Source organism: Salminus brasiliensis, chromosome 15, assembly GCF_030463535.1.
Source record: "Salminus brasiliensis chromosome 15, fSalBra1.hap2, whole genome shotgun sequence".
NCBI lineage: Eukaryota > Metazoa > Chordata > Actinopteri > Characiformes > Bryconidae > Salminus > Salminus brasiliensis.
The window spans coordinates 19,860,184-19,883,312 of NC_132892.1; the positions used below are offsets into that span (position 1 = coordinate 19,860,184).

Here is a 23,129-nt window from a genome sequence, read left to right on the forward strand (position 1 = left end):
AGGTGTTGATCTTGCTTTTGTTGGAGTAACTGTTTCTACTGTCCAGGGAAGAAGGCTTTCTACTAGATTTTGGAGCATTGCTCTGAGGGTTTGATTGAAGTCAGGGACAAGAGCATAAGTAAGGTCAAGATGTTGGTTGATCACCACTACACTTCATCCCCAACTCCCCAGCTCATCCCAAAAGTATTGGATGGAGCTCCATCCATCATTTCAGAGAACACAGTTCCACTGCTCCACAGTTCAATACTGGGGGGCTTTATACCCCTCTAGCCAACGCCTGGCATTTTGGCATTAGACATGGTGGCAATAGGTTAAAAGACTGTAGCATGTGGGTAATGACTACACCCTGATGGTGAAGAGTAAAGAGGGGCAAGGACACACCTAGTATGCAAATGGATGGTGCCAGGAGTCAATGGGAAAGGTGTGAGTTGTACTAATCATGGTTGCATTGCCCAAACATGAGACATGTAAATTCATCACCAAGACCAGAAGTGCACTCTCAGGCCCCAAACCGTCAGCAGCCAATGACATTAGCTGTGGGCGTGGCCAAACCAGAACGTACCATGTATGCGGACGCTTGAACGCTAACCAATTTCATTGTGTCTACAAGGAACAAATTAAGTATTGCGAACAGCTCCTTTAATTTAGGTAAAAACTGATGTGTGTCAAACCACCAGTCCAACAGCCACTCAAACCACTTTTTTAAGTGGATCACCACCACTCTGAACTATTATGAGTCCCTGCATTGCTCTAGAACAAAGCATTTCACACCAATTTACTGTAAATGGTTTACATCTTAACCTCTTCATTATGCAGGGACCTAAAAATCTATAGCGGAATTCCCCTTTAAGCAACCTGGACAACCCAGACCAGTTAAATGGCCAAACATCACGCTTCCTCCCCTTACTATGTCTTGCATTTGTGCCAATGAAGAGTTCTCAGCCCTTGTAGAGACCATGAGTTACAGTGCGAGTGTTCAGCCAAAACCAGCAGAGGTACATGAGGTAACCCAACACCTATCTCAAGTAAAAAGGCTTGTTCCTACAATAGAACAATCACTCCAAACACATGCAGCAACTTTGAGGAGGAGTATTAAAGTATTAGGAGGAAAAACGTCCTCCTCGAGTTCTCCGTAGAAGTGCACTGGGATTTCTTGCCGATGCGGGAATCATAGGAACTGAAGTTACCGAAGTTGGACACTACTCTGCTTTTTGGGATTAGTCTGTTCTCCAATGAAATGCTAAAGCTCAAAACTGTAGGGCATGGGAAACTGAGCAAAGCAGTCTATGCGCTGTCAGGAGCAGAACAGAAAGAAGTCACAGCCAAAAAAGGAATTTGTACCTCAATATTAATGACACTTCTTTCCCCGTAGCTACAGAAGTACGTAGACACCTGCGTATCCAGGGTTTTCTTTAGAAATTAAGGATATTAATAGGGGGTTTCTCTGCTCTTTGCTGCTGTATCCAACCACTTTCTGTGAGTATTCGATTGCTTTCAGCCATAACTGCATTACTGAGCTCAGCTACTGATGCTGGATGATTACGTCTGGATCACGAAAGTCACTCCACTTACTCCACCCAAAGCTATCCAATGGAGCTCCATCTCTCTCTAGCCAACCCTTAGCCCCGGTCAAGGGGACACTCATGTGCGGTAGCTCCGGAGCTCCCCGTCCCGTATCAGTGCTTTCCTAATGCACTAAACTGAAGCACTTCACTTAAGATCACATAAGAGCATCTAAAAGTGGGTTATCATGCTGATATTGATGCTGATAAATCATCTGTAGTTCCAATCCAACTCTGGAAGAACCAAATGGACCCCTCTGAGCAGCTCTGAGCAACCCCTTAACCCAACCTCAACCATCTCCATCAGAACCTTTTTTGCCAATATTTTTCAATGGCCTGACCTCAGATTTCCACACAGCATGCAAACCGTTGCACCTTCTACTGCAAGAAAGGAATCTGCTTAGAGAAGCAGTAGGGAAGGCCCAAAGCCATCTTCATCTCACTTCAGCACATATGCAGATCAGCTACAGCCAAAACAGCTCTGATCCGTCGAGGCAGGGACTCCACAAGACATAGCCAGCATGAACTAGTTAAGAAATTTGTGCTACAGTAGCTCTTCTGTGGGATCGGGCAAGTACTGAGCCTTGGATGCCCATGACCTTATTGCCGGGTCATCGGTTGTTCCTGCATTTTTGGTAGACACAGGCCACTCCATACTGGGAACACCACACAGGACCTGCCTGATGTTTTGAGATTGATGGGGCTCTGACCCAGTCATCTAACCACCATCAGTGTATTACTGTACACTGTTAAAAGAATATGGTCAGGTCCTTGAGGAGCTTTTGGAGGTTATTTAGTTGGAAACTGACCAGGTGCTTTGAGGAACCTTCAAGGAACCTCTCGTTTCTGTTTCTTCAGCACCTTAAGAAGTTAAGAACCTTCAAAAGTTCCTCAAGTGTCTTAAACCTTTAACAGCGTATAACTACCTCTAAAAGACAATTCTCTCAAACCTCAAACCTGACTAAAATATAATTTAGCAAATTTCAGCACTCATCCTCAGCATAGCACAATGAACTGAACAAACATGAGAAGCTGCACTTCTGTCCTCAACCCCTACCATCCCATATAGGGTGGATACTGGTAATCTGGAGCCATTAGGCTTGAACCTCCATGGCTTCATAGTTTCAGTTGCATGCATGCTGCCTACAGTACAGTAATGTACACACAGCTCTTTGCTTTACTACTTCCCTTGGTAGTAAAGTTTGTCTTGTCATTTCTAGGGGGAGTGGCACATTCCATCTCTACTCCAGGATCATAAAAATCAATGAGTGAAATGACATAGCGATACAAGACTAATCACATAAAGGTTATAAAGGAATAAAAAAGTTAGAGTTTGCAAACTGCATGAATGTGGAAGTGGGACGCAAAAAGCCTGAAGGGCAGCTTTTATTGAAAGCAAGTTTTCCTCGATTCCACTTTAACTAAGAACATATTGGCTGAGTGGGACAGGATGTGAGCAGCGAACTGGGACAACAACCTTTTGGGACATTTTAAAAGGGCATGACTGTGTTGCTGTTTCCATTATTTAGGTGCATCTCAAAGATAATGATTACAATTAGCCATAAAAGAACTACTGGCCAGTAGATAGGTTTCTGACCCAGGTTGGAGATCCGGAGGCAGGAGTTTGAGTTTACTGAAACTAAAAGAGAGAGGGACTGTTTTCATTTCAGAATTTCCTCCACAGATACCTGGATTTGTACCATAAACATAATATTAATGCAAAATAAATGAATAAATGTACAATATTGAAGCAGGTTACGGTCATTTGTAATGGTTTGGGCACCTCTGTTCAAATTAATGACAGGAATTACACCTAAATGAGCAATTTTTTTTTTTTTTTTTTTTTTTTCATTGTAGATCAATATTTCTGGAAAGATGACATTTTAAAAATATAAAATAACACATGTTACTTGACCTGGTTCCCATTCAGAGTACCTGGAGTACATTCACAAGCAAGCACTTCAGCTGCACTGCTTCACTGCCCACTCTTTAAAAGGGGGTTTGCCAAGGGTTCTCTAGTAAGGGCCATATATAGAGAGCCATGATAACTGGTTAAAGAGTTCTTTGGAGTGGTGGAAACCCTTTTGCATACGACTGCATAGCCTTTTTAATCGAGTTAGTACATGGAGAGCTGCCTTATTCTTGGAAGGTTTTTTTTTTTTTTACCTGGGTTTTGTATTTCTTGATTTTGGACCAGTGTTCAGTAGCATTTAAGCTACTAAAAAAGGAAGAAAAAGGGTGCTTTCCAAGTTAGTTAACTTGCAGCATTAAAATGTGGAGTTACTTGAACCCTTGGCAGCACCTGGACTGCTTTGCTCTGACTCACTGCTCTTGCTTTGAAGACTGAGCGTGTTATTTTTGACCTAAAGGAAGAACAGAGCTTCACAGGTCTTGTACAGTGCTTTCTACACTTGAAATAAAGTTGAAATATGCTTGGTATAATATTGAGTAAATGGATGATTACTTTTGGTATAAAATAAAAGTACAGTTACTTTTAGTATAATATTGAGTAAATGGATGATTACTTTTGGTATAAAATAAAAGTACAGTTACTTTTAGTATAATATTGAGTAAATGGATGATTACTTTTGGTATAATATTAGAAAAGGTACAATTATTTTTGGTATAATATTCAGAAAAAGTACAATTACTTTTTACTGGTATAATATTCATTTACTGGTATAATATGCATTTAGCAGATGCTCTTATCCAGAGCGACTTACAAAAGTGCTTTGCTATTTACCCAAGAAAAACCTTAGCTAGTTAGAATAGACTAACTATTCAGTAAATGTAGAATTACTTTTGGTATAATATTGAGTAAAGGTCCACCTATTTTTGGTATAATATTAGAAAAAGTACAATTAATATAATAATATAATATAATAATATAATATATTATTATATTATAATATATATAATATTAGGTAAAAGTATAATTATTTATATTTTGGTATAATATTGAGTAAAAGTAGAATTACTTTTGGTATAATATTGAGTAAAAGTAGAATTACTTTTGGTATAATATTGAGTAAAAGTCCAATTATTTTTAGTATAATATTGACTAAAGGTCCAATTATTTTTGGTATAATATTGACTAAAAGTAGAATTATTTATATTTTGGTATAATATTGAGTAAAAGTCCAATTACTTTTGGTATAATATTGAGTAAAAGTCCAATCATTTTTAGTATAATATTGACTAAAAGTATAATTACTTTTGGTATAATATTAAGTAAAAGTATAATTATTTATATTTTGGTATAATATTGAGTAAAAGTCCAATTACTTTTGGTATAATATTGAGTAAAAGTCCAATTATTTTTAGTATAATATTGACTAAAAGTATAATTATTTTTAGTATAATATTGAGTAAAAGTATCATTACTTTTGGTATAATATTGAGTAAAAGTCCAATTACTTTTGGTATAATATTGACTAAAAGTAGAAATATTTATATTTTGGTATAATATTAAGTAAAAGTAGAATTATTTATATTTTGGTATAATATTAAGTAAAAGTAGAATTATTTATATTTTGGTATAATATTAAGTAAAAGTAGAATTATTTATATTTTGGTATAATATTGAGTAAAAGTAGAATTATTTATATTTTGGTATAATATTGAGTAAAAGTAGAATTATTTATATTTTGGTATAATATTGACTTGCAGCATTAAAATGTGGAGTTACTTGAACCCTTGGCAGCACCTGGACTGCTTGGCTCTGACTCACTGCTCTTGCTTTGAAGGCTGAACATGTTATTTTTGACCTAAAGGAAGAACAGAGCTTCACAAGCTTCAGCTCAAGGTTGGAGGTACTACAAGTCCAACTTCCAAGTTCAGCTCACTTTCTTAAGTTAAAGCACCTCTTTTTTGTGCAGTGTGTGACATTGTATGACACCCACCCCCCCCCCCCCCCCCCACTCCCCCAGACCACCTTCAGGCCAACCAGCTCCATCATAGAGAATAACGCTTTACCTCAGACTTCCACACAACGTAGGCGAGGCAGGTGGCCTGCTGCACCTTCTTCTGGAGCCACTTCCTCGGCGAGAAGAAGTTGCCCGTGGGGCTGACGCTGGGGCTCCTGGCCACCAGTGGCCCTTCCCACCCTGCGCTTCTCCTCACGCCCCTCCAGTCTTCCTCAAACTGGAAGTGGGACCACGTGGAGGTCTCCACGGGTGTCGACGGGCTCGAGGGTGAAGGCGGGGGATGGATGGAGCGGCCACAGGCTTTGAAACCCTCCGGATCCGGCGCCGGAGCCTCGTCCGTGCCGTAGTGTCTGATGATGGCCGGGTCCAGGCTCCTGGTGGCCCGCAGCCGTCGCTTGGAGAGGCCCTTGGAGGCGGGAGAGGAGCACGAGGAGAAGACGGTGTTCAGAAGTCCATGCGTGGACGACATGACTCCAAACCACTGCGAGGTTTCCGTCAGGACAGAGAGGGAACCGGGCTGCTAACTCCTCAGGGTTTTCTCGGTTGCCTACATCGCTCTGAGGCTTGTCCCTCTCCGCCGATCGGCTCTGACTGAGGAGAGGAGAGGAGGAGGAGGAGGAGGTGGAGGAGGAGGAGGAGGAGGAGGAGGAGGAGGAGGTGGAGAGGCTGGAGGAGATAAAAGGGGATAGTTGGGAAACTCAGTCGCCCTGTCCTGCCTCCCCTCCCCTCCCCTCCCTCCTCCATAAGCTCTGCCTCTACTTCACATACAACAGCAACCCTTACCGTGGAAGCCTCCGCGCGCCTGACTGAGGTGAACTTGTGTGTGTGTGTGTGTGTGTGTGTGTGTGTGGACATGTATTTATGTCTCTATAGGAACTTAATGTACTCAGTATGATGACCAGCTTTTCGAGGTTCCTATAGGTTCCTCTTGTAGTACTCAGTGCCCTATCTGCCAAAACATTAAAACCACTGACAAGTGAAATTACAGCCACCTGTCGAAGAGGTGTGACTGACATATTAGGCAGCAAGTGACGGTAATTGGATTGAAGGTGTTGGAAGCTGGAAAAATGGGTAAGCGTTGAGGATCTGAGCCCCCTTGACAATGGACGATTTGTGGACCAGATGACTGAGGCTGAAGATCTGTGTTCCTGGTATGCAGTGGTCAGTACCTACCAAAAGTGGTCCAACGAAGGACAACCGATAAACCAGTGAACCAGCGACAGGGTCATGATACCCAAGGTTCATTGAAGCCATCCATGGAGGCCTCACCTCACAACTTACAGAACGTCTGCTGCTAACCGTCAGAGGTCAGAGGTAGAGTCCGTGCATGGACTGGTCAGAGCTGTTTTAGCTCATATAGATGGTTCTTTACAGGACCTTCATTCTAATAGTACATATATCAGTATTATATCCACAGTCACTGTAATGAGTTCAGATATCTATGTATCCCACCCCTCTGGTGTGTTTCAGTTCTTCGGGAACCACATGGCAACACCAGCACCTAGACTGCTTTGCTCTTACTCACTGTTCTTTTTTTAAAGCTTGATCATGTTGTTTTTTTACCTAAAGTAAGAATAGAGCTTCACAAACTTCAGGTCTTGTACAGTGCTTTCTACACTTGAAATAAAGTAGAAATATGCTTGGTATAATATTGAGTAAAAGTATGATTACGTTTGGTATAAAATGAAAGTACAGGTACTTTTGATATAATATTGAGTAAAAGTCTGATTATTTTTTGGTATAATATTAAGTAAAAGTCCAGTTACTTTTGGTATAATATTCAGTAAAAGTAGAAATACAGTTGGTATAATATTGATTAAAAGTCCAGTTACTTTTGGTATAATATTAAGTAAAACTACAATTACTTTTGGTATAATATTCAGTAAAAGTACAATTACTTTTGGTATAATATTAAGTAAAACTACAATTATTTTTGGTATAATATTGAGTAAAAGTAGAAATACAGTTGGTATAATATTCAGTAAAAGTAGAAATACAGTTGGTATAATATTCAGTAAAACTACAATTACTTTTGGTATAATATTGAGTAAAAGTCCAGTTACTTTTGGTATAATATTCAGTAAAAGTAGAAATACAGTTGGTATAATATTAAGTAAAACTACAATTACTTTTGGTATAATATTAAGTAAAACTACAATTATTTTTGGTATAATATTAAGTAAAACTACAATTACTTTTGGTATAATATTGAGTAAAAGTAGAAATACCTTTGGTATAATACTGAGTGAAAACATGTACTCTATCTATATTTAGAGTAAATTTATGGATTTATTGTGCTTTAGTATCAGAAGTAAAAAACTACAGTATATTATATAGTGCTTGATCAATCAAGCACTTGAAGTGGACTGCTTTACTGAACAGTCTTTACAGTCAAGACCGTATGTAGAAGCTGGTAAAAGAGTTCTATGCATTAATGGAAATCTCTTTGTAGATGGTTCCTTATAGAACAGTTGATATAACATCAAAAGTGGGTTCACTGTTTTTACTGGTCAAGGAACCTTTTTAGACCTATTGTACTTCAATCACTCCTGGCTGGTTTAACTAATATATATATATATATATATATATATATATATATATATATATATATATATATATTATAATACATGATATTATTTTTCCCTTCATTTTGATATTTGATTATTGTATAATAAATTTTTATGTGAAGCTAGCGTTCTATGTTTGTTTTTTATACTGTAGTGTGGAAGTCAGTTGACATACCCAACAAAGATAGGAGTACAAGCTTGTGTGTGTATGTTTGTGTGTGTGTGCATGCATTAATTCCTATTATCATAATCCAAGCTATATTAAGCCATGGCAACTCTTCCTCAGATAGGTAGGAGACTACAAGACTCATTCATAATGTAATGTACGCAGTTGGGTTTCCTAAAAGGCTCAGGCTGCAATCTGTGTCTGGCACTATGCTCTTAAAAATACATTTATGGTTCCATGAAGAACCATTTCTGTAACAGAGAGGAACCTTTTAGGATCTTTACCTGTTTAAAAGTTCTTCGCACTCAGATCTCTTTTATAAATCTAGTTCTTGGAACCAAGAATGGTTCTTCTGTGGCATTGGAAAAGAACCTTCTTTTCAGGAGTGTGCAGTGTGAAGACCTAGCCAGCAAGTGTTTTCTCAGGACAGATTTTTCAGGTTGCAATGGAAGTTCATCAGTGTTACTTCTCCCTGTCTGACCTCGTAAGTGTGTGTGTGTGTGTGTGTGTGTGTGTGTGTGGGTGGGGGGGGGTGTGGTATAAAATGACATAGGGAAAAAAGCGGATGCACCGTGGGAGACGAGGGGGAGGGGTGTTCTGATAAAGCAGCTTATAGAGAAGCGCTGCATGATACTGATAAGAGCTCAGTCAGATTCTCGCAGTCTAAAAACAGATAGAGGGAAGAGACGGGGAGAGATAAAGGGGCGGACAGAGTGGGCAGGACACATGCCAGCGGACCACAGACTTTTTTCAGAAGTAATGTAAAGGATACAGGCAAAGCAGTTAAGAGGAGTATAAATCAGAACAAAGACTGAGGAACAAAGATTCTAATAAATGTAAAAAAATTGAAAATAAATCAATATAAATAAATAAATTTAAAAACATGTATATATAACGTATAAATATAAATATTTGGTAGTTTGGTAGTGGATATAGATATTTGGTAGTGGATATAGATATTTGGTCGTTTGGTAGTGGATATAGATATTTGGTAGTGGATATAGATATTTGGTAGTTTGGTAGTAGATATAGATTTTTGGTAGTGGATATAGATATTTGGTAGTGGATATATATATTTGGTAGTGGATATAGATATTTTGGTAGTAGATATATATATTTGGTAGTGGATATAGATATTTGGTAGTTTGGTAGTAGATATAGATATTTGGTAGTAGATATAGATATTTGGTAGTTTGGTAGTGGATATAGATATTTGGTAGTGGATATATATATTTGGTAGTGGATATAGATATTTGGTAGTGGATATAGATATTTGGTAGTAGATATATATATTTGGTAGTGGATATAGATATTTGGTAGTTTGGTAGTAGATATAGATATTTGGTAGTAGATATAGATATTTGGTAGTTTGGTAGTGGATATAGATATTTGGTAGTGGATATAGATATTTGGTTGTTTGGTAGTGGATATAGATATTTGGTAGTGGATATAGATATTTGGTAGTAGATATAGATATTTGGTAGTTTGGTAGTGGATATAGATATTTGGTAGTGGATATAGATATTTGGTTGTTTGGTAGTGGATATAGATTTTTGGTAGTGGATATAGATATTTGGTAGTTTGGTAGTAGATATAGATATTTGGTAGTGGATATAGATATTTGGTAGTTTGGTAGTAGATATAGATATTTGGTAGTGGATATAGATATTTTGTAGTTTGGTAGTAGATATAGATTTTTGGTAAGGGATATAGATATTTGGTAGTGGATATAGATATTTGGTAGTTTGGTAGTAGATATAGATTTTTGTTAGTGATATACATATTAGGTAGTTTGGTAGTAGATATAGATATTTGGTAGTGGATATAGATATTTGGTAGTTTGGTAGTGGGTATAGATATTTGGTAGTGGATATAGATATTTGGTTGTTTGGTAGTGGATATAGATATTTGGTAGTGGATATAGATATTTGGTAGTGGATATAGATATTTGGTAGTTTGGTAGTAGATATAGATATTTGGTAGTGGATATAGATATTTGGTAGTTTGGTAGTAGATATAGATATTTGGTAGTGGATATAGATATTTGGTTGTTTGGTAGTGGATATAGATATTTGGTAGTGGATATAGATATTTGGTTGTTTGGTAGTGGATATAGATATTTGGTAGTGGATATAGATATTTGGTTGTTTGGTAGTGGATATAGATATTTGGTAGTAGATATAGATATTTGGTAGTTTTGTAGTGGATATAGATATTTGGTAGTGGATATAGATGTTTGGTAGTTTGGTAGTGGATATAGATATTTGGTAGTGGATATAGATATTTGGTTGTTTGGTAGTGGATATAGATGTTTGGTAGTTTGGTAGTGGATATAGATATTTGGTAGTGGATATAGATATTTGGTTGTTTGGTAGTGGATATAAATATTTGGTAGTGGATATAGATATTTGGTAGTTTGATAGTGGATATAGATTTTTGGTAGTGGATATAGATATTTGGTAGTTTGGTAGTAGATATAGATATTTGGTAGTGGATATAGATATTTGGTAGTTTGGTAGTAGATATATATATTTGGTAGTGGATATAGATATTTGGTAGTGGATATAGATATTTGGTTGTTTGGTAGTGGATATAGATATTTGGTAGTAGATATAGATACTTGGTAGTTTGGTAGTGGATATAGATATTTGGTAGTTTGGTAGTGGATATAGATATTTGGTAGTTTGGTAGTGGATATAGATATTTGGTAGTGGATATAGATATTTTGTTGTTTGCTAGTGGATATAGATTTTTGGTAGTGGATATAGATATTTGGTAGTTTGGTAGTAGATATATATATTTGGTAGTGGATATAGATATTTGGTAGTTTGGTAGTAGATATAGATTTTTGGTAGTGGATATAGATATTTGGTAGTTTGGTAGTAGATATAGATATTTGGTAGTGCATATAGATATTTGGTAGTTTGGTAGTGGATATAGATATTTGGTAGTTTGGTAGTGGATATAGATATTTGGTAGTGGATATAGATATTTGGTTGTTTGGTAGTAGATATATATATTTGGTAGTGGATATAGATATTTGGTAGTGGATATAGATATTTGGTTGTTTGGTAGTGGATATAGATATTTGGTAGTAGATATAGATACTTGGTAGTTTGGTAGTGGATATAGATATTTGGTAGTTTGGTAGTGGATATAGATATTTGGTAGTGGATATAGATATTTGGTTGTTTGCTAGTGGATATAGATTTTTGGTAGTGGATATAGATATTTGGTAGTTTGGTAGTAGATATAGATTTTTGGGTGTGGATATAGATATTTGGTAGTTTGGTAGTAGATATAGATATTTGGTAGTGCATATAGATATTTGGTAGTTTGGTAGTGGATATAGATATTTGGTAGTTTGGTAGTGGATATAGATATTTGGTAGTGGATATAGATATTTGGTTGTTTGCTAGTGGATATAGATTTTTGGTAGTGGATATAGATATTTGGTAGTTTGGTAGTAGATATATATATTTGGTAGTGGATATAGATATTTGGTAGTTTGGTAGTAGATATAGATTTTTGGTAGTGGATATAGATATTTGGTAGTTTGGTAGTAGATATAGATTTTTGGGTGTGGATATAGATATTTGGTAGTTTGGTAGTAGATATAGATTTTTGGGTGTGGATATAGATATTTGGTAGTTTGGTAGTAGATATAGATATTTGGTAGTGCATATAGATATTTGGTAGTTTGGTAGTGGATATAGATATTTGGTAGTTTGGTAGTGGATATAGATATTTGGTAGTGGATATAGATATTTGGTTGTTTGCTAGTGGATATAGATTTTTGGTAGTGGATATAGATATTTGGTAGTTTGGTAGTAGATATATATATTTGGTAGTGGATATAGATATTTGGTAGTTTGGTAGTAGATATAGATTTTTGGTAGTGGATATAGATATTTGGTAGTTTGGTAGTAGATATAGATATTTGGTAGTGCATATAGATATTTGGTAGTTTGGTAGTGGATATAGATATTTGGTAGTTTGGTAGTGGATATAGATATTTGGTAGTGGATATAGATATTTGGTTGTTTGGTAGTGGATATAGATATTTGGTAGTAGATATAGATACTTGGTAGTTTGGTAGTGGATATAGATATTTGGTAGTTTGGTAGTGGATATAGATATTTGGTAGTGGATATAGATATTTGGTTGTTTGGTAGTGGATATAGATATTTGGTAGTAGATATAGATACTTGGTAGTTTGGTAGTGGATATAGATATTTGGTAGTTTGGTAGTGGATATAGATATTTGGTAGTGGATATAGATATTTGGTTGTTTGGTAGTAGATATAGATTTTTGGGTGTGGATATAGATATTTGGTAGTTTGGTAGTAGATATAGATATTTGGTAGTGCATATAGATATTTGGTAGTTTGGTAGTGGATATAGATATTTGGTAGTTTGGTAGTGGATATAGATATTTGGTAGTGGATATAGATATTTGGTTGTTTGCTAGTGGATATAGATTTTTGGTAGTGGATATAGATATTTGGTAGTTTGGTAGTATATATATATATTTGGTAGTGGATATAGATATTTGGTAGTTTGGTAGTAGATATAGATTTTTGGTAGTGGATATAGATATTTGGTAGTTTGGTAGTAGATATAGATATTTGGTAGTTCATATAGATATTTGGTAGTTTGGTAGTGGATATAGATATTTGGTAGTTTGTTAGTGGATATAGATATTTGGTAGTGGATATAGATATTTGGTTGTTTGGTAGTGGATATAGATATTTGGTAGTAGATATAGATACTTGGTAGTTTGGTAGTGGATATAGATATTTGGTAGTTTGGTAGTGGATATAGATATTTGGTAGTGGATATAGATATTTGGTTGTTTGCTAGTGGATATAGATTTTTGGTAGTGGATATAGATATTTGGTAGTTTGGTAGTAGATATAGATATTTGGTAGTGGATATAGATATTTGGTAGTTTGGTAGTAGATATAGATTTTTGGTAGTGGATATAGATATTTGGTAGTTTGGTAGAAGATATAGATATTTGGTAGTGCATATAGATATTTGGTAGTTTGGTAGTAGATATAGATATTTGGTAGTGGATATAGATATTTGGTAGTTTGGTAGTAGATATAGATATTTGGTAGTGGATATAGATATTTGGTAGTTTGGTAGTAGATATAGATATTTGGTAGTGGATATAGATATTTGGTTGTTTGGTAGTGGATATAGATATTTGGTAGTGGATATAGATATTTGGTTGTTTGGTAGTGGATATAGATATTTGGTAGTGGATATAGATATTTGGTTGTTTGGTAGTGGATATAGATATTTGGTAGTAGATATAGATATTTGGTAGTTTTGTAGTGGATATAGATATTTGGTAGTGGATATAGATGTTTGGTAGTTTGGTAGTGGATATAGATATTTGGTAGTGGATATAGATATTTGGTTGTTTGGTAGTGGATATAGATGTTTGGTAGTTTGGTAGTGGATATAGATATTTGGTAGTGGATATAGATATTTGGTTGTTTGGTAGTGGATATAAATATTTGGTAGTGGATATAGATATTTGGTAGTTTGATAGTGGATATAGATTTTTGGTAGTGGATATAGATATTTGGTAGTTTGGTAGTAGATATAGATATTTGGTAGTGGATATAGATATTTGGTAGTTTGGTAGTAGATATATATATTTGGTAGTGGATATAGATATTTGGTAGTGGATATAGATATTTGGTTGTTTGGTAGTGGATATAGATATTTGGTAGTAGATATAGATACTTGGTAGTTTGGTAGTGGATATAGATATTTGGTAGTTTGGTAGTGGATATAGATATTTGGTAGTTTGGTAGTGGATATAGATATTTGGTAGTGGATATAGATATTTTGTTGTTTGCTAGTGGATATAGATTTTTGGTAGTGGATATAGATATTTGGTAGTTTGGTAGTAGATATATATATTTGGTAGTGGATATAGATATTTGGTAGTTTGGTAGTAGATATAGATTTTTGGTAGTGGATATAGATATTTGGTAGTTTGGTAGTAGATATAGATATTTGGTAGTGCATATAGATATTTGGTAGTTTGGTAGTGGATATAGATATTTGGTAGTTTGGTAGTGGATATAGATATTTGGTAGTGGATATAGATATTTGGTTGTTTGGTAGTAGATATATATATTTGGTAGTGGATATAGATATTTGGTAGTGGATATAGATATTTGGTTGTTTGGTAGTGGATATAGATATTTGGTAGTAGATATAGATACTTGGTAGTTTGGTAGTGGATATAGATATTTGGTAGTTTGGTAGTGGATATAGATATTTGGTAGTGGATATAGATATTTGGTTGTTTGCTAGTGGATATAGATTTTTGGTAGTGGATATAGATATTTGGTAGTTTGGTAGTAGATATAGATTTTTGGGTGTGGATATAGATATTTGGTAGTTTGGTAGTAGATATAGATATTTGGTAGTGCATATAGATATTTGGTAGTTTGGTAGTGGATATAGATATTTGGTAGTTTGGTAGTGGATATAGATATTTGGTAGTGGATATAGATATTTGGTTGTTTGCTAGTGGATATAGATTTTTGGTAGTGGATATAGATATTTGGTAGTTTGGTAGTAGATATATATATTTGGTAGTGGATATAGATATTTGGTAGTTTGGTAGTAGATATAGATTTTTGGTAGTGGATATAGATATTTGGTAGTTTGGTAGTAGATATAGATTTTTGGGTGTGGATATAGATATTTGGTAGTTTGGTAGTAGATATAGATTTTTGGGTGTGGATATAGATATTTGGTAGTTTGGTAGTAGATATAGATATTTGGTAGTGCATATAGATATTTGGTAGTTTGGTAGTGGATATAGATATTTGGTAGTTTGGTAGTGGATATAGATATTTGGTAGTGGATATAGATATTTGGTTGTTTGCTAGTGGATATAGATTTTTGGTAGTGGATATAGATATTTGGTAGTTTGGTAGTAGATATATATATTTGGTAGTGGATATAGATATTTGGTAGTTTGGTAGTAGATATAGATTTTTGGTAGTGGATATAGATATTTGGTAGTTTGGTAGTAGATATAGATATTTGGTAGTGCATATAGATATTTGGTAGTTTGGTAGTGGATATAGATATTTGGTAGTTTGGTAGTGGATATAGATATTTGGTAGTGGATATAGATATTTGGTTGTTTGGTAGTGGATATAGATATTTGGTAGTAGATATAGATACTTGGTAGTTTGGTAGTGGATATAGATATTTGGTAGTTTGGTAGTGGATATAGATATTTGGTAGTGGATATAGATATTTGGTTGTTTGGTAGTGGATATAGATATTTGGTAGTAGATATAGATACTTGGTAGTTTGGTAGTGGATATAGATATTTGGTAGTTTGGTAGTGGATATAGATATTTGGTAGTGGATATAGATATTTGGTTGTTTGGTAGTAGATATAGATTTTTGGGTGTGGATATAGATATTTGGTAGTTTGGTAGTAGATATAGATATTTGGTAGTGCATATAGATATTTGGTAGTTTGGTAGTGGATATAGATATTTGGTAGTTTGGTAGTGGATATAGATATTTGGTAGTGGATATAGATATTTGGTTGTTTGCTAGTGGATATAGATTTTTGGTAGTGGATATAGATATTTGGTAGTTTGGTAGTATATATATATATTTGGTAGTGGATATAGATATTTGGTAGTTTGGTAGTAGATATAGATTTTTGGTAGTGGATATAGATATTTGGTAGTTTGGTAGTAGATATAGATATTTGGTAGTTCATATAGATATTTGGTAGTTTGGTAGTGGATATAGATATTTGGTAGTTTGTTAGTGGATATAGATATTTGGTAGTGGATATAGATATTTGGTTGTTTGGTAGTGGATATAGATATTTGGTAGTAGATATAGATACTTGGTAGTTTGGTAGTGGATATAGATATTTGGTAGTTTGGTAGTGGATATAGATATTTGGTAGTGGATATAGATATTTGGTTGTTTGCTAGTGGATATAGATTTTTGGTAGTGGATATAGATATTTGGTAGTTTGGTAGTAGATATAGATATTTGGTAGTGGATATAGATATTTGGTAGTTTGGTAGTAGATATAGATTTTTGGTAGTGGATATAGATATTTGGTAGTTTGGTAGAAGATATAGATATTTGGTAGTGCATATAGATATTTGGTAGTTTGGTAGTAGATATAGATATTTGGTAGTGGATATAGATATTTGGTAGTTTGGTAGTAGATATAGATATTTGGTAGTTTGGTAGTATATATATATATTTGGTAGTGAATATAGATATTTGGTAGTTTGGTGGTATATATATATATATATATATATATATATATATATATGGTAGTGGATATAGATTTTAGTGTAAGTAAGTCATTTGAGTTGACCACCTTAGTTCAAGCTGTTAAGAAAACAAATGGTCACTTTGCTTATGCTTACATCTTACATCTGTCAATACCATGCCACTGCCATGGCCCATAGGAGCAGGGTAACAGCTCGCTTACAGCACAATGGCTTTAGTATTTTGTATTAATACAGAATTCAGGCCATATGCATCGTTGTGGTGTGCCTGCATATGAAAATCTGAAATATGGCATTACATTTCAGATCTATGGCATCTGTGACATATCCAATACGCCCAAAGGGGTTTGTGGACTTCTAATGAATGCATTTAGCTACTTCAGTGCTATACTTCGATGCTTGTCTAGTCCCTGTAGAGAAATATTGGCAACAGAATAAAGCACTCTCTGGAGCAGATAAACACGAACCTGATGGTACCATGTCTAATGCCAGGTGTGGGCTCGAGGGGTAAATAAAGCCCCCCAGCACTAAGCTGTGGAGCAGTGGAACTGCGTTCTCTGGAACAATGATGGTGCTCCATCCAATACTTTTGGGAAGAGTTGGGAAGTTGGGGATGAGGTGGCCAAAATCTAAAATCTAGTAAAACACAGCGGATTGTTTTTTTATATATACCCTTGATTTTGGAAGAAACAGTGAATGAGAAGGTGTCCCAATACTTCTGTCCATTTCATTTATATTTAACAGTATATGAAAGAAACTTGTCGATGTCACACAAAAGCCTTTTATCTTCAAAATGTCAGCATTACAGAAGGAGGAAGAAACCTTCCTCAACTTTCGATGGAAGTCAATGAGTTTCAGTTTGGAGCATTTCTATTGGTCCGTTCATCATGATGTCCTGACAATATAAAGAACAACTGTTAGATTCACTTGATGTCAGAAGGAGATGGAGATACAAGGTCCTTTGTGGGGAGGCAGCAATATACTTTATATCCTACATATATTACATATTTATAATATGTGTGTGTGTGTGTGTGTATATATATATATATATATATATATATATATATATATATATATATATAAAATGTTTTATATTTGACATTTTTTCTTTATATGCCCAAACCTTGTTGATATATGTGAATATATGGTCAGGTTGAGCGTATCGTCACTGTGCAATGAAATCTCCAAAATGGCAGCTTCACAGGAGGAGGAAGAAACCTCTGTAACTTTCAATCGATGTCAGTGTAAAAATATGTAAATCCAAGTCATTTTATAGCCTTTCTGTGTACAGAGTAGTGTACATGGTTCAAACGATGGAGGAAAAAAACGAGTGTTTTTGAATGGACGGCAGTACTATCAAGCATTTTACAGCTGTTTTCAAACATGGCTCGACCAACATGATTGTAACAAACGATTGTAGTTTAAGACACCCAAAAGATAAAAGGAGAACAGTGATTTCTTGGGGTTTATTCTCGGGGACAGATGACCTAATCCCAGCAAGAACCCCTTGAACCCACCATCACTGCTTGTATGATGATAGCAGGACAAAAAGAAGTGGAAGAAAAACAAGCATGAAAGATAGGTAGAAGGAAAAGAGGCCCCTTTCCTCCCTCTCTCTCTCTCTCTCTCTCTCTCTCTCTCTCTCTCTCTCTCTGTCTCTGTACACACACACACACACACACACATGCAGTGGGTGGGACAGACAGAAGACGGCCAGTGGTGAAATCAGTCGAACAGAACAGAAACTGACCCAGGGGTCGGCACAGAGGATGACATCATTGCACATACGGGCCCACACAACACACACATGTGCTTCCACGCAAATGCTAAGAGGCACACACTGTTTCGATTGGACGCTCCGGTCCGAGGCCCCTGAAACGGGACACTTCAATGAGTTTGAGCGAAAGCAAAGTCCGTTTTCACGCACGTACAAAGTGTACGGAGTGTCTCCCTCGCCAGCAGGCAACATGAGTAACTACTTTACGACAACAGTTCTAAATCAAGAAACCTGGCTCACTCAGGCTGTTTACTCCAGAAGGAGCGGCCTTTTTGCTACAGAGGCGCTTTTCTCATGAACCACTAATCAAAATATTAGCAATAGCTGCACTTTCAGAAATGATCATGTGATCATGAGTTTTATTATCACTATGTCATCGCTATTTCAACACATTTTGTGTCTGAACGCAACCTCACAGCACTCCTTTATGCTAAATCTGACCAAACTGCTTAGGCAAAACATTACAGGTAGGGATTTTTCGGCCGGAATTTCGCTGAGTATCTCATCCCATACGGTTTCAGCATAGCAACGGATTTCTGTGGTAATTTTTCCCATAGGAATGAATGGGGTACAAATGTTTTGGCACCCTTCAAATGTAACGATGATACAAATACACTTGTAACACCCTGCCATCAACATTAACAACCATTTGGTAACACCATAGCAACCACATAGCGAAAATCTAGTAACCACTAAGCAACATCAAGACAAGAGTCAAGTCAAATCAACATCATGGCAAATACCTGAAATGCCATAGCAATCACCTGTAGCACCTATCTAACATCCACCAAGAAACCACTGGGGATACCATAGCAACCAGCTAGCAAACACCTAGCAACACTATAGCAAGTACCTGGGATACCATAGTGTCCACTCAGGAAGACCTCAACAGTCAACATAAATAACGGAAGATAACACCTAGCAAACACTCAGCTTCATAGCAACCTCCTTGGATACCATCGCAATCATTTAGCTTCACAGTAACAACCACCTGGGAGATCATAGCAACCAATTAGCAAACACTCATAGCAAACATCTAGGATACAATTGTAAACACCTATCAACCACTCAGCAGCCCCCGAAGGATACCATAGCAGTTGTAACCACCTAGTAATAACTTAGCTATTGCATAGCAACAACCTGTGATACCATAGCAACCATTTAGCAACACAATAGCAACCACCTACTAATCACTAAGCAACACTTAGCAACAATGTAAAAAACACCTGGGAGACCACAGCAACCACTTAGCAGCACTAAATGGTTGATGCATACCATAAGATAACACAAGATAACACCTAGCAACCACTCAGCAACCACTCACTCCCAGCAACCACCTACTAATCACTTAGCTATAAGATAGCAACCACCTGGGATACCATAGCAACCATTTAGCAATCCCCAACTAATCACTAAGCAACAATTAGCAAACCATAAAAAACACTTGGGAGGCCATGGCAAACTTTCAGAAACACCATAGCAACCACCTGGGATACCATTGCAAACACCTAGCAACCCCTTAGCGACTTCATAGCAACCACTTGAAATATTTCTTGTTAATTAATTTTTTAATAAAGCTGAAAGTCTCAATCTTTATGGCTTCAGTTAAAATCTGATGATACTGACTGTGTATTACTCTCTTCAGCTTTGTAACGTAGTGTCCTTTAGAGCCACAGAAATAACTCACAGTGAGAGTCAGTCTAAAGTACAGCCTCCGCATGGAGGGGTTAGAGGAAACAGTGCCTCAGCTCTCCAAAATAAACAGTAGAAGTCTATTTCTCTCATAAACCTTCATATATAAATTCCAACTGCAAAAACGTCCTTTAACCAATCACATTGCTTTTTGTGAGCATCTTGACCGATCACAGGTCCACATGAGCTTTTCTATGGGAGTTCTGATGAATCAGGATATTTGTGTAACACATCGATAGGTCAGTTATTTGGACAAAGAGTATGCAGGCCAGCCCTAAATACTCAAAGGATCATACAGCGATACTAGCCCTTTGTCCACATCGTTGAGCCCCATGGGAAACCCACAGATACACAGGGTACTTAGCATCACGCTGAACTTATGAACTGACTGAGATAAAGTGAAACAGTGCAGGGCAGAGGGTACTCTTAAACGCTAGCTTCACCAAATGCGCTCTCTCTATTCCTCTCTGTGTCCACGGCTGGGACAAACTGAAGTCTTGCCAAGGGCTTCTAAATTTAGAAAGGAACGTGCCGCTTTAAAGCTGACTAAACATATTTAAACTGCAACACACAGAACCACCCTTTTTGGAATTTGAGGTGTAAACAGATTGCAGTGAATGAAGCGTTCTGGCATCCAGTCCGACGTGTGCTGATCCGGCTAATCAGGACTCAATTAGAACTCAAGGGCTCGTATGTGTCCCTGAGAAGCTCACACACTAAAATCAAAAGGCTGAATGTGTGAATGCTGAGACAGAGCTATGGGAAATAGCTTGATTATCGGAGTAACTGTCTGACTAAACTGAGCTTTTCACGCTGTGAAACCATGTGGGAACATCATCCAATTCTGCAAGATTAAGCTGAGATAGATCTGCAGGTAGAAAAAGGTTCACAGTTGAGACTGAGAGGCTGAGGAAAAGCCGTCGCTGCTTGCGTGTTGAGGTCACCGAGGCTTTGCTCACCCTGACCGATTTGTCTCCTGAATCTGATCTTTTCAAACTGAGTGTTTTCTAAGATTTCTATGTAATAGATTTCTTGCTACACTATGGAAAAAAAGTATTGGGACACCTGCTCATTCAGTGTTTCCTCTGAAATCCAGGGTATTAAAAACGAGTTGATCCTGCTTTTGTTGGATTATTGCTGTGAGGATTTGATTGCATTCAGAAACAAGAGTTCTCCTCCCTAACTCACCAAACCCCCCCCCCCCCCCCCCAAAGGTATTGGATGGAGCGGAGCACCAACCATCATTCCAGAGAACACAGTTCCACTGTCTACCCCTCCAGCACACGCATGGCATTAGGCAGCATGGTGCCAGTCGGTTCATGATTATCTGCTCCAGAGAGTCCTATTCTATTGGCAATATTTCTCTACAAGAATTTGCACATCTGTGTCAGCAAAGGGTGCAAGGGGGAGCAGTTAAATGCAATCATTAGAAGGGGGTGTCTACAAACATTCGGACATATATCTCTGAGTCACTGCCAGACTCAGATGTCACTGAGTCTCTTGGCAGGTGGTCTTTTACATAGGTGACAATTTGGGACAGGTGTCTCTCCTGTCCTAAATGCAGGTAACGACTTCACTGAGATTAGGGTGTGTCAGTGGTCTGTGGGAGCCAACATTAGTCATGGTTTTTAGGGGATCAAATACTTAGTTCCCTCAATGAAATGCAAATTATTTTTTATGTAAATATTATTTAATTTTCTAGATTTTCTTTTTGATATTCCATCTCTCACGGTTAAAATGAAGCTACCATAAAAGTCATAGACTGTTTAATTATTTGTCAGAGTACAAACTTTCAAAATCTGTGGGGGATCAAACACTTATTTCCTCCACTGTAGTGTAGCATGAACTAGCATTGACCAGTTTGGGAGTTTGGCCTGGTCCGTGAACTACGACTAGCTAACAGAAGGGTCAAGCTGTACATCACAGCACTACTGCACTATTCATCAACTACAACATGAACAGAGCATGACAGTAATGCAGGCTGACCTGGTCAGCTAAGCTAAGAGGCTAATAGGCTCCTCCAGTAACATTCACTGATAACGCTTTTAGCCTCAAATCTTTAATGAAGCAGTAAAACTACATCATGCGTAGTAAAACATGTGAAAAGCTTTAACACTAGGTTATTTATGGTAAAATGTGTAAATGTGCACTTAGGAAATCGTGAGAGTCCAGAAATCTGAATGTGAATCCGATTTGATACCACATAGATTCTGAATGTATGTGGCTTGAATCCAATTTAGTCCAAAGTCTTTTTGGTGCATTCAGGCTGCAAATGCAGCAAAGCTAATTTCAGATATTCTCACAAATCTGTCAGCAGATTTACAGAGATCAGGGTCTCAGATCGAGAGGAAGAAACCTTGAGAGGAACCAAGGCTCCTCTAACAAAAGGGGAACCCATCCTTCTCTGGTCGACACCGGATAGCCCAACAAACGACAGACCTGCAAGGATAAAAGTAGGGGGGAAAAAACAAAAAAAAACATCACTTGGAAAGTCCTGTAACTGTACTGTAACAAACTGATGTGCATTAATGAGGCCAAATCTGTCCACTCAGAGGACACATTCTGTCAAAAAAGGTGGAGAACGTCATCCTAATAATGAAATATGGTGGTAAAACACTGATGTTGTGAAACTTATTGGCTGCTTATAACAATTTCACTAAGATTTGAGGCTATTCTACAATATATGAGGACGTTAATACTAAAACCTGAGAAAAAAAATGAGAGTGTAAACACACCCAAGACTCGAACCACTTCAGAAGGTGGACCGAGACGCACTTGAGCCACATGTTACAGCAGTGTAAACGCATCCGTCTCTCCAAGACACCTTCCACAAGCAGAAGTCCTTCCAGCAGAACTGAAACACCAGTAATAATTGCTGTGCAATGAGCAAAGTTGCATATTCTAGCATATTTGCATATTATTAGCCACATGAAGTAACCCAGATGTAACCCATTTTTTCTACCAATTTGTATTCATTTATTATCAATATTTTTGCTGTTTGACTTTATATGTTTTTAATTGATCATAATTGTTTTATATCTTACTTGTATATTATTTCAATTCCTATTTTAAATTTTCAACCTTATGTACCAGCTTTGCTACGTTGTTTAAATAAAGGTTGATT

General features: G+C 36.7%; 1 protein-coding gene across 1 annotated transcript in view; it reads right to left on the minus strand.

Moving 5' to 3' along the window:
• Positions 1-6,021, minus strand: part of LOC140535467 (rho GTPase-activating protein 6-like) — a 140,363-nt gene extending 134,342 nt beyond the window's left edge. The window contains exon 1 of the mRNA XM_072656855.1: positions 5,538-6,021. Within this exon, the coding sequence (XP_072512956.1) occupies positions 5,538-5,957 (420 nt within the window). The 5' untranslated portion in view covers positions 5,958-6,021. The remainder of the gene's footprint in view (positions 1-5,537) is intronic.
• Positions 6,022-23,129: the final 17,108 nt, after the last annotated feature.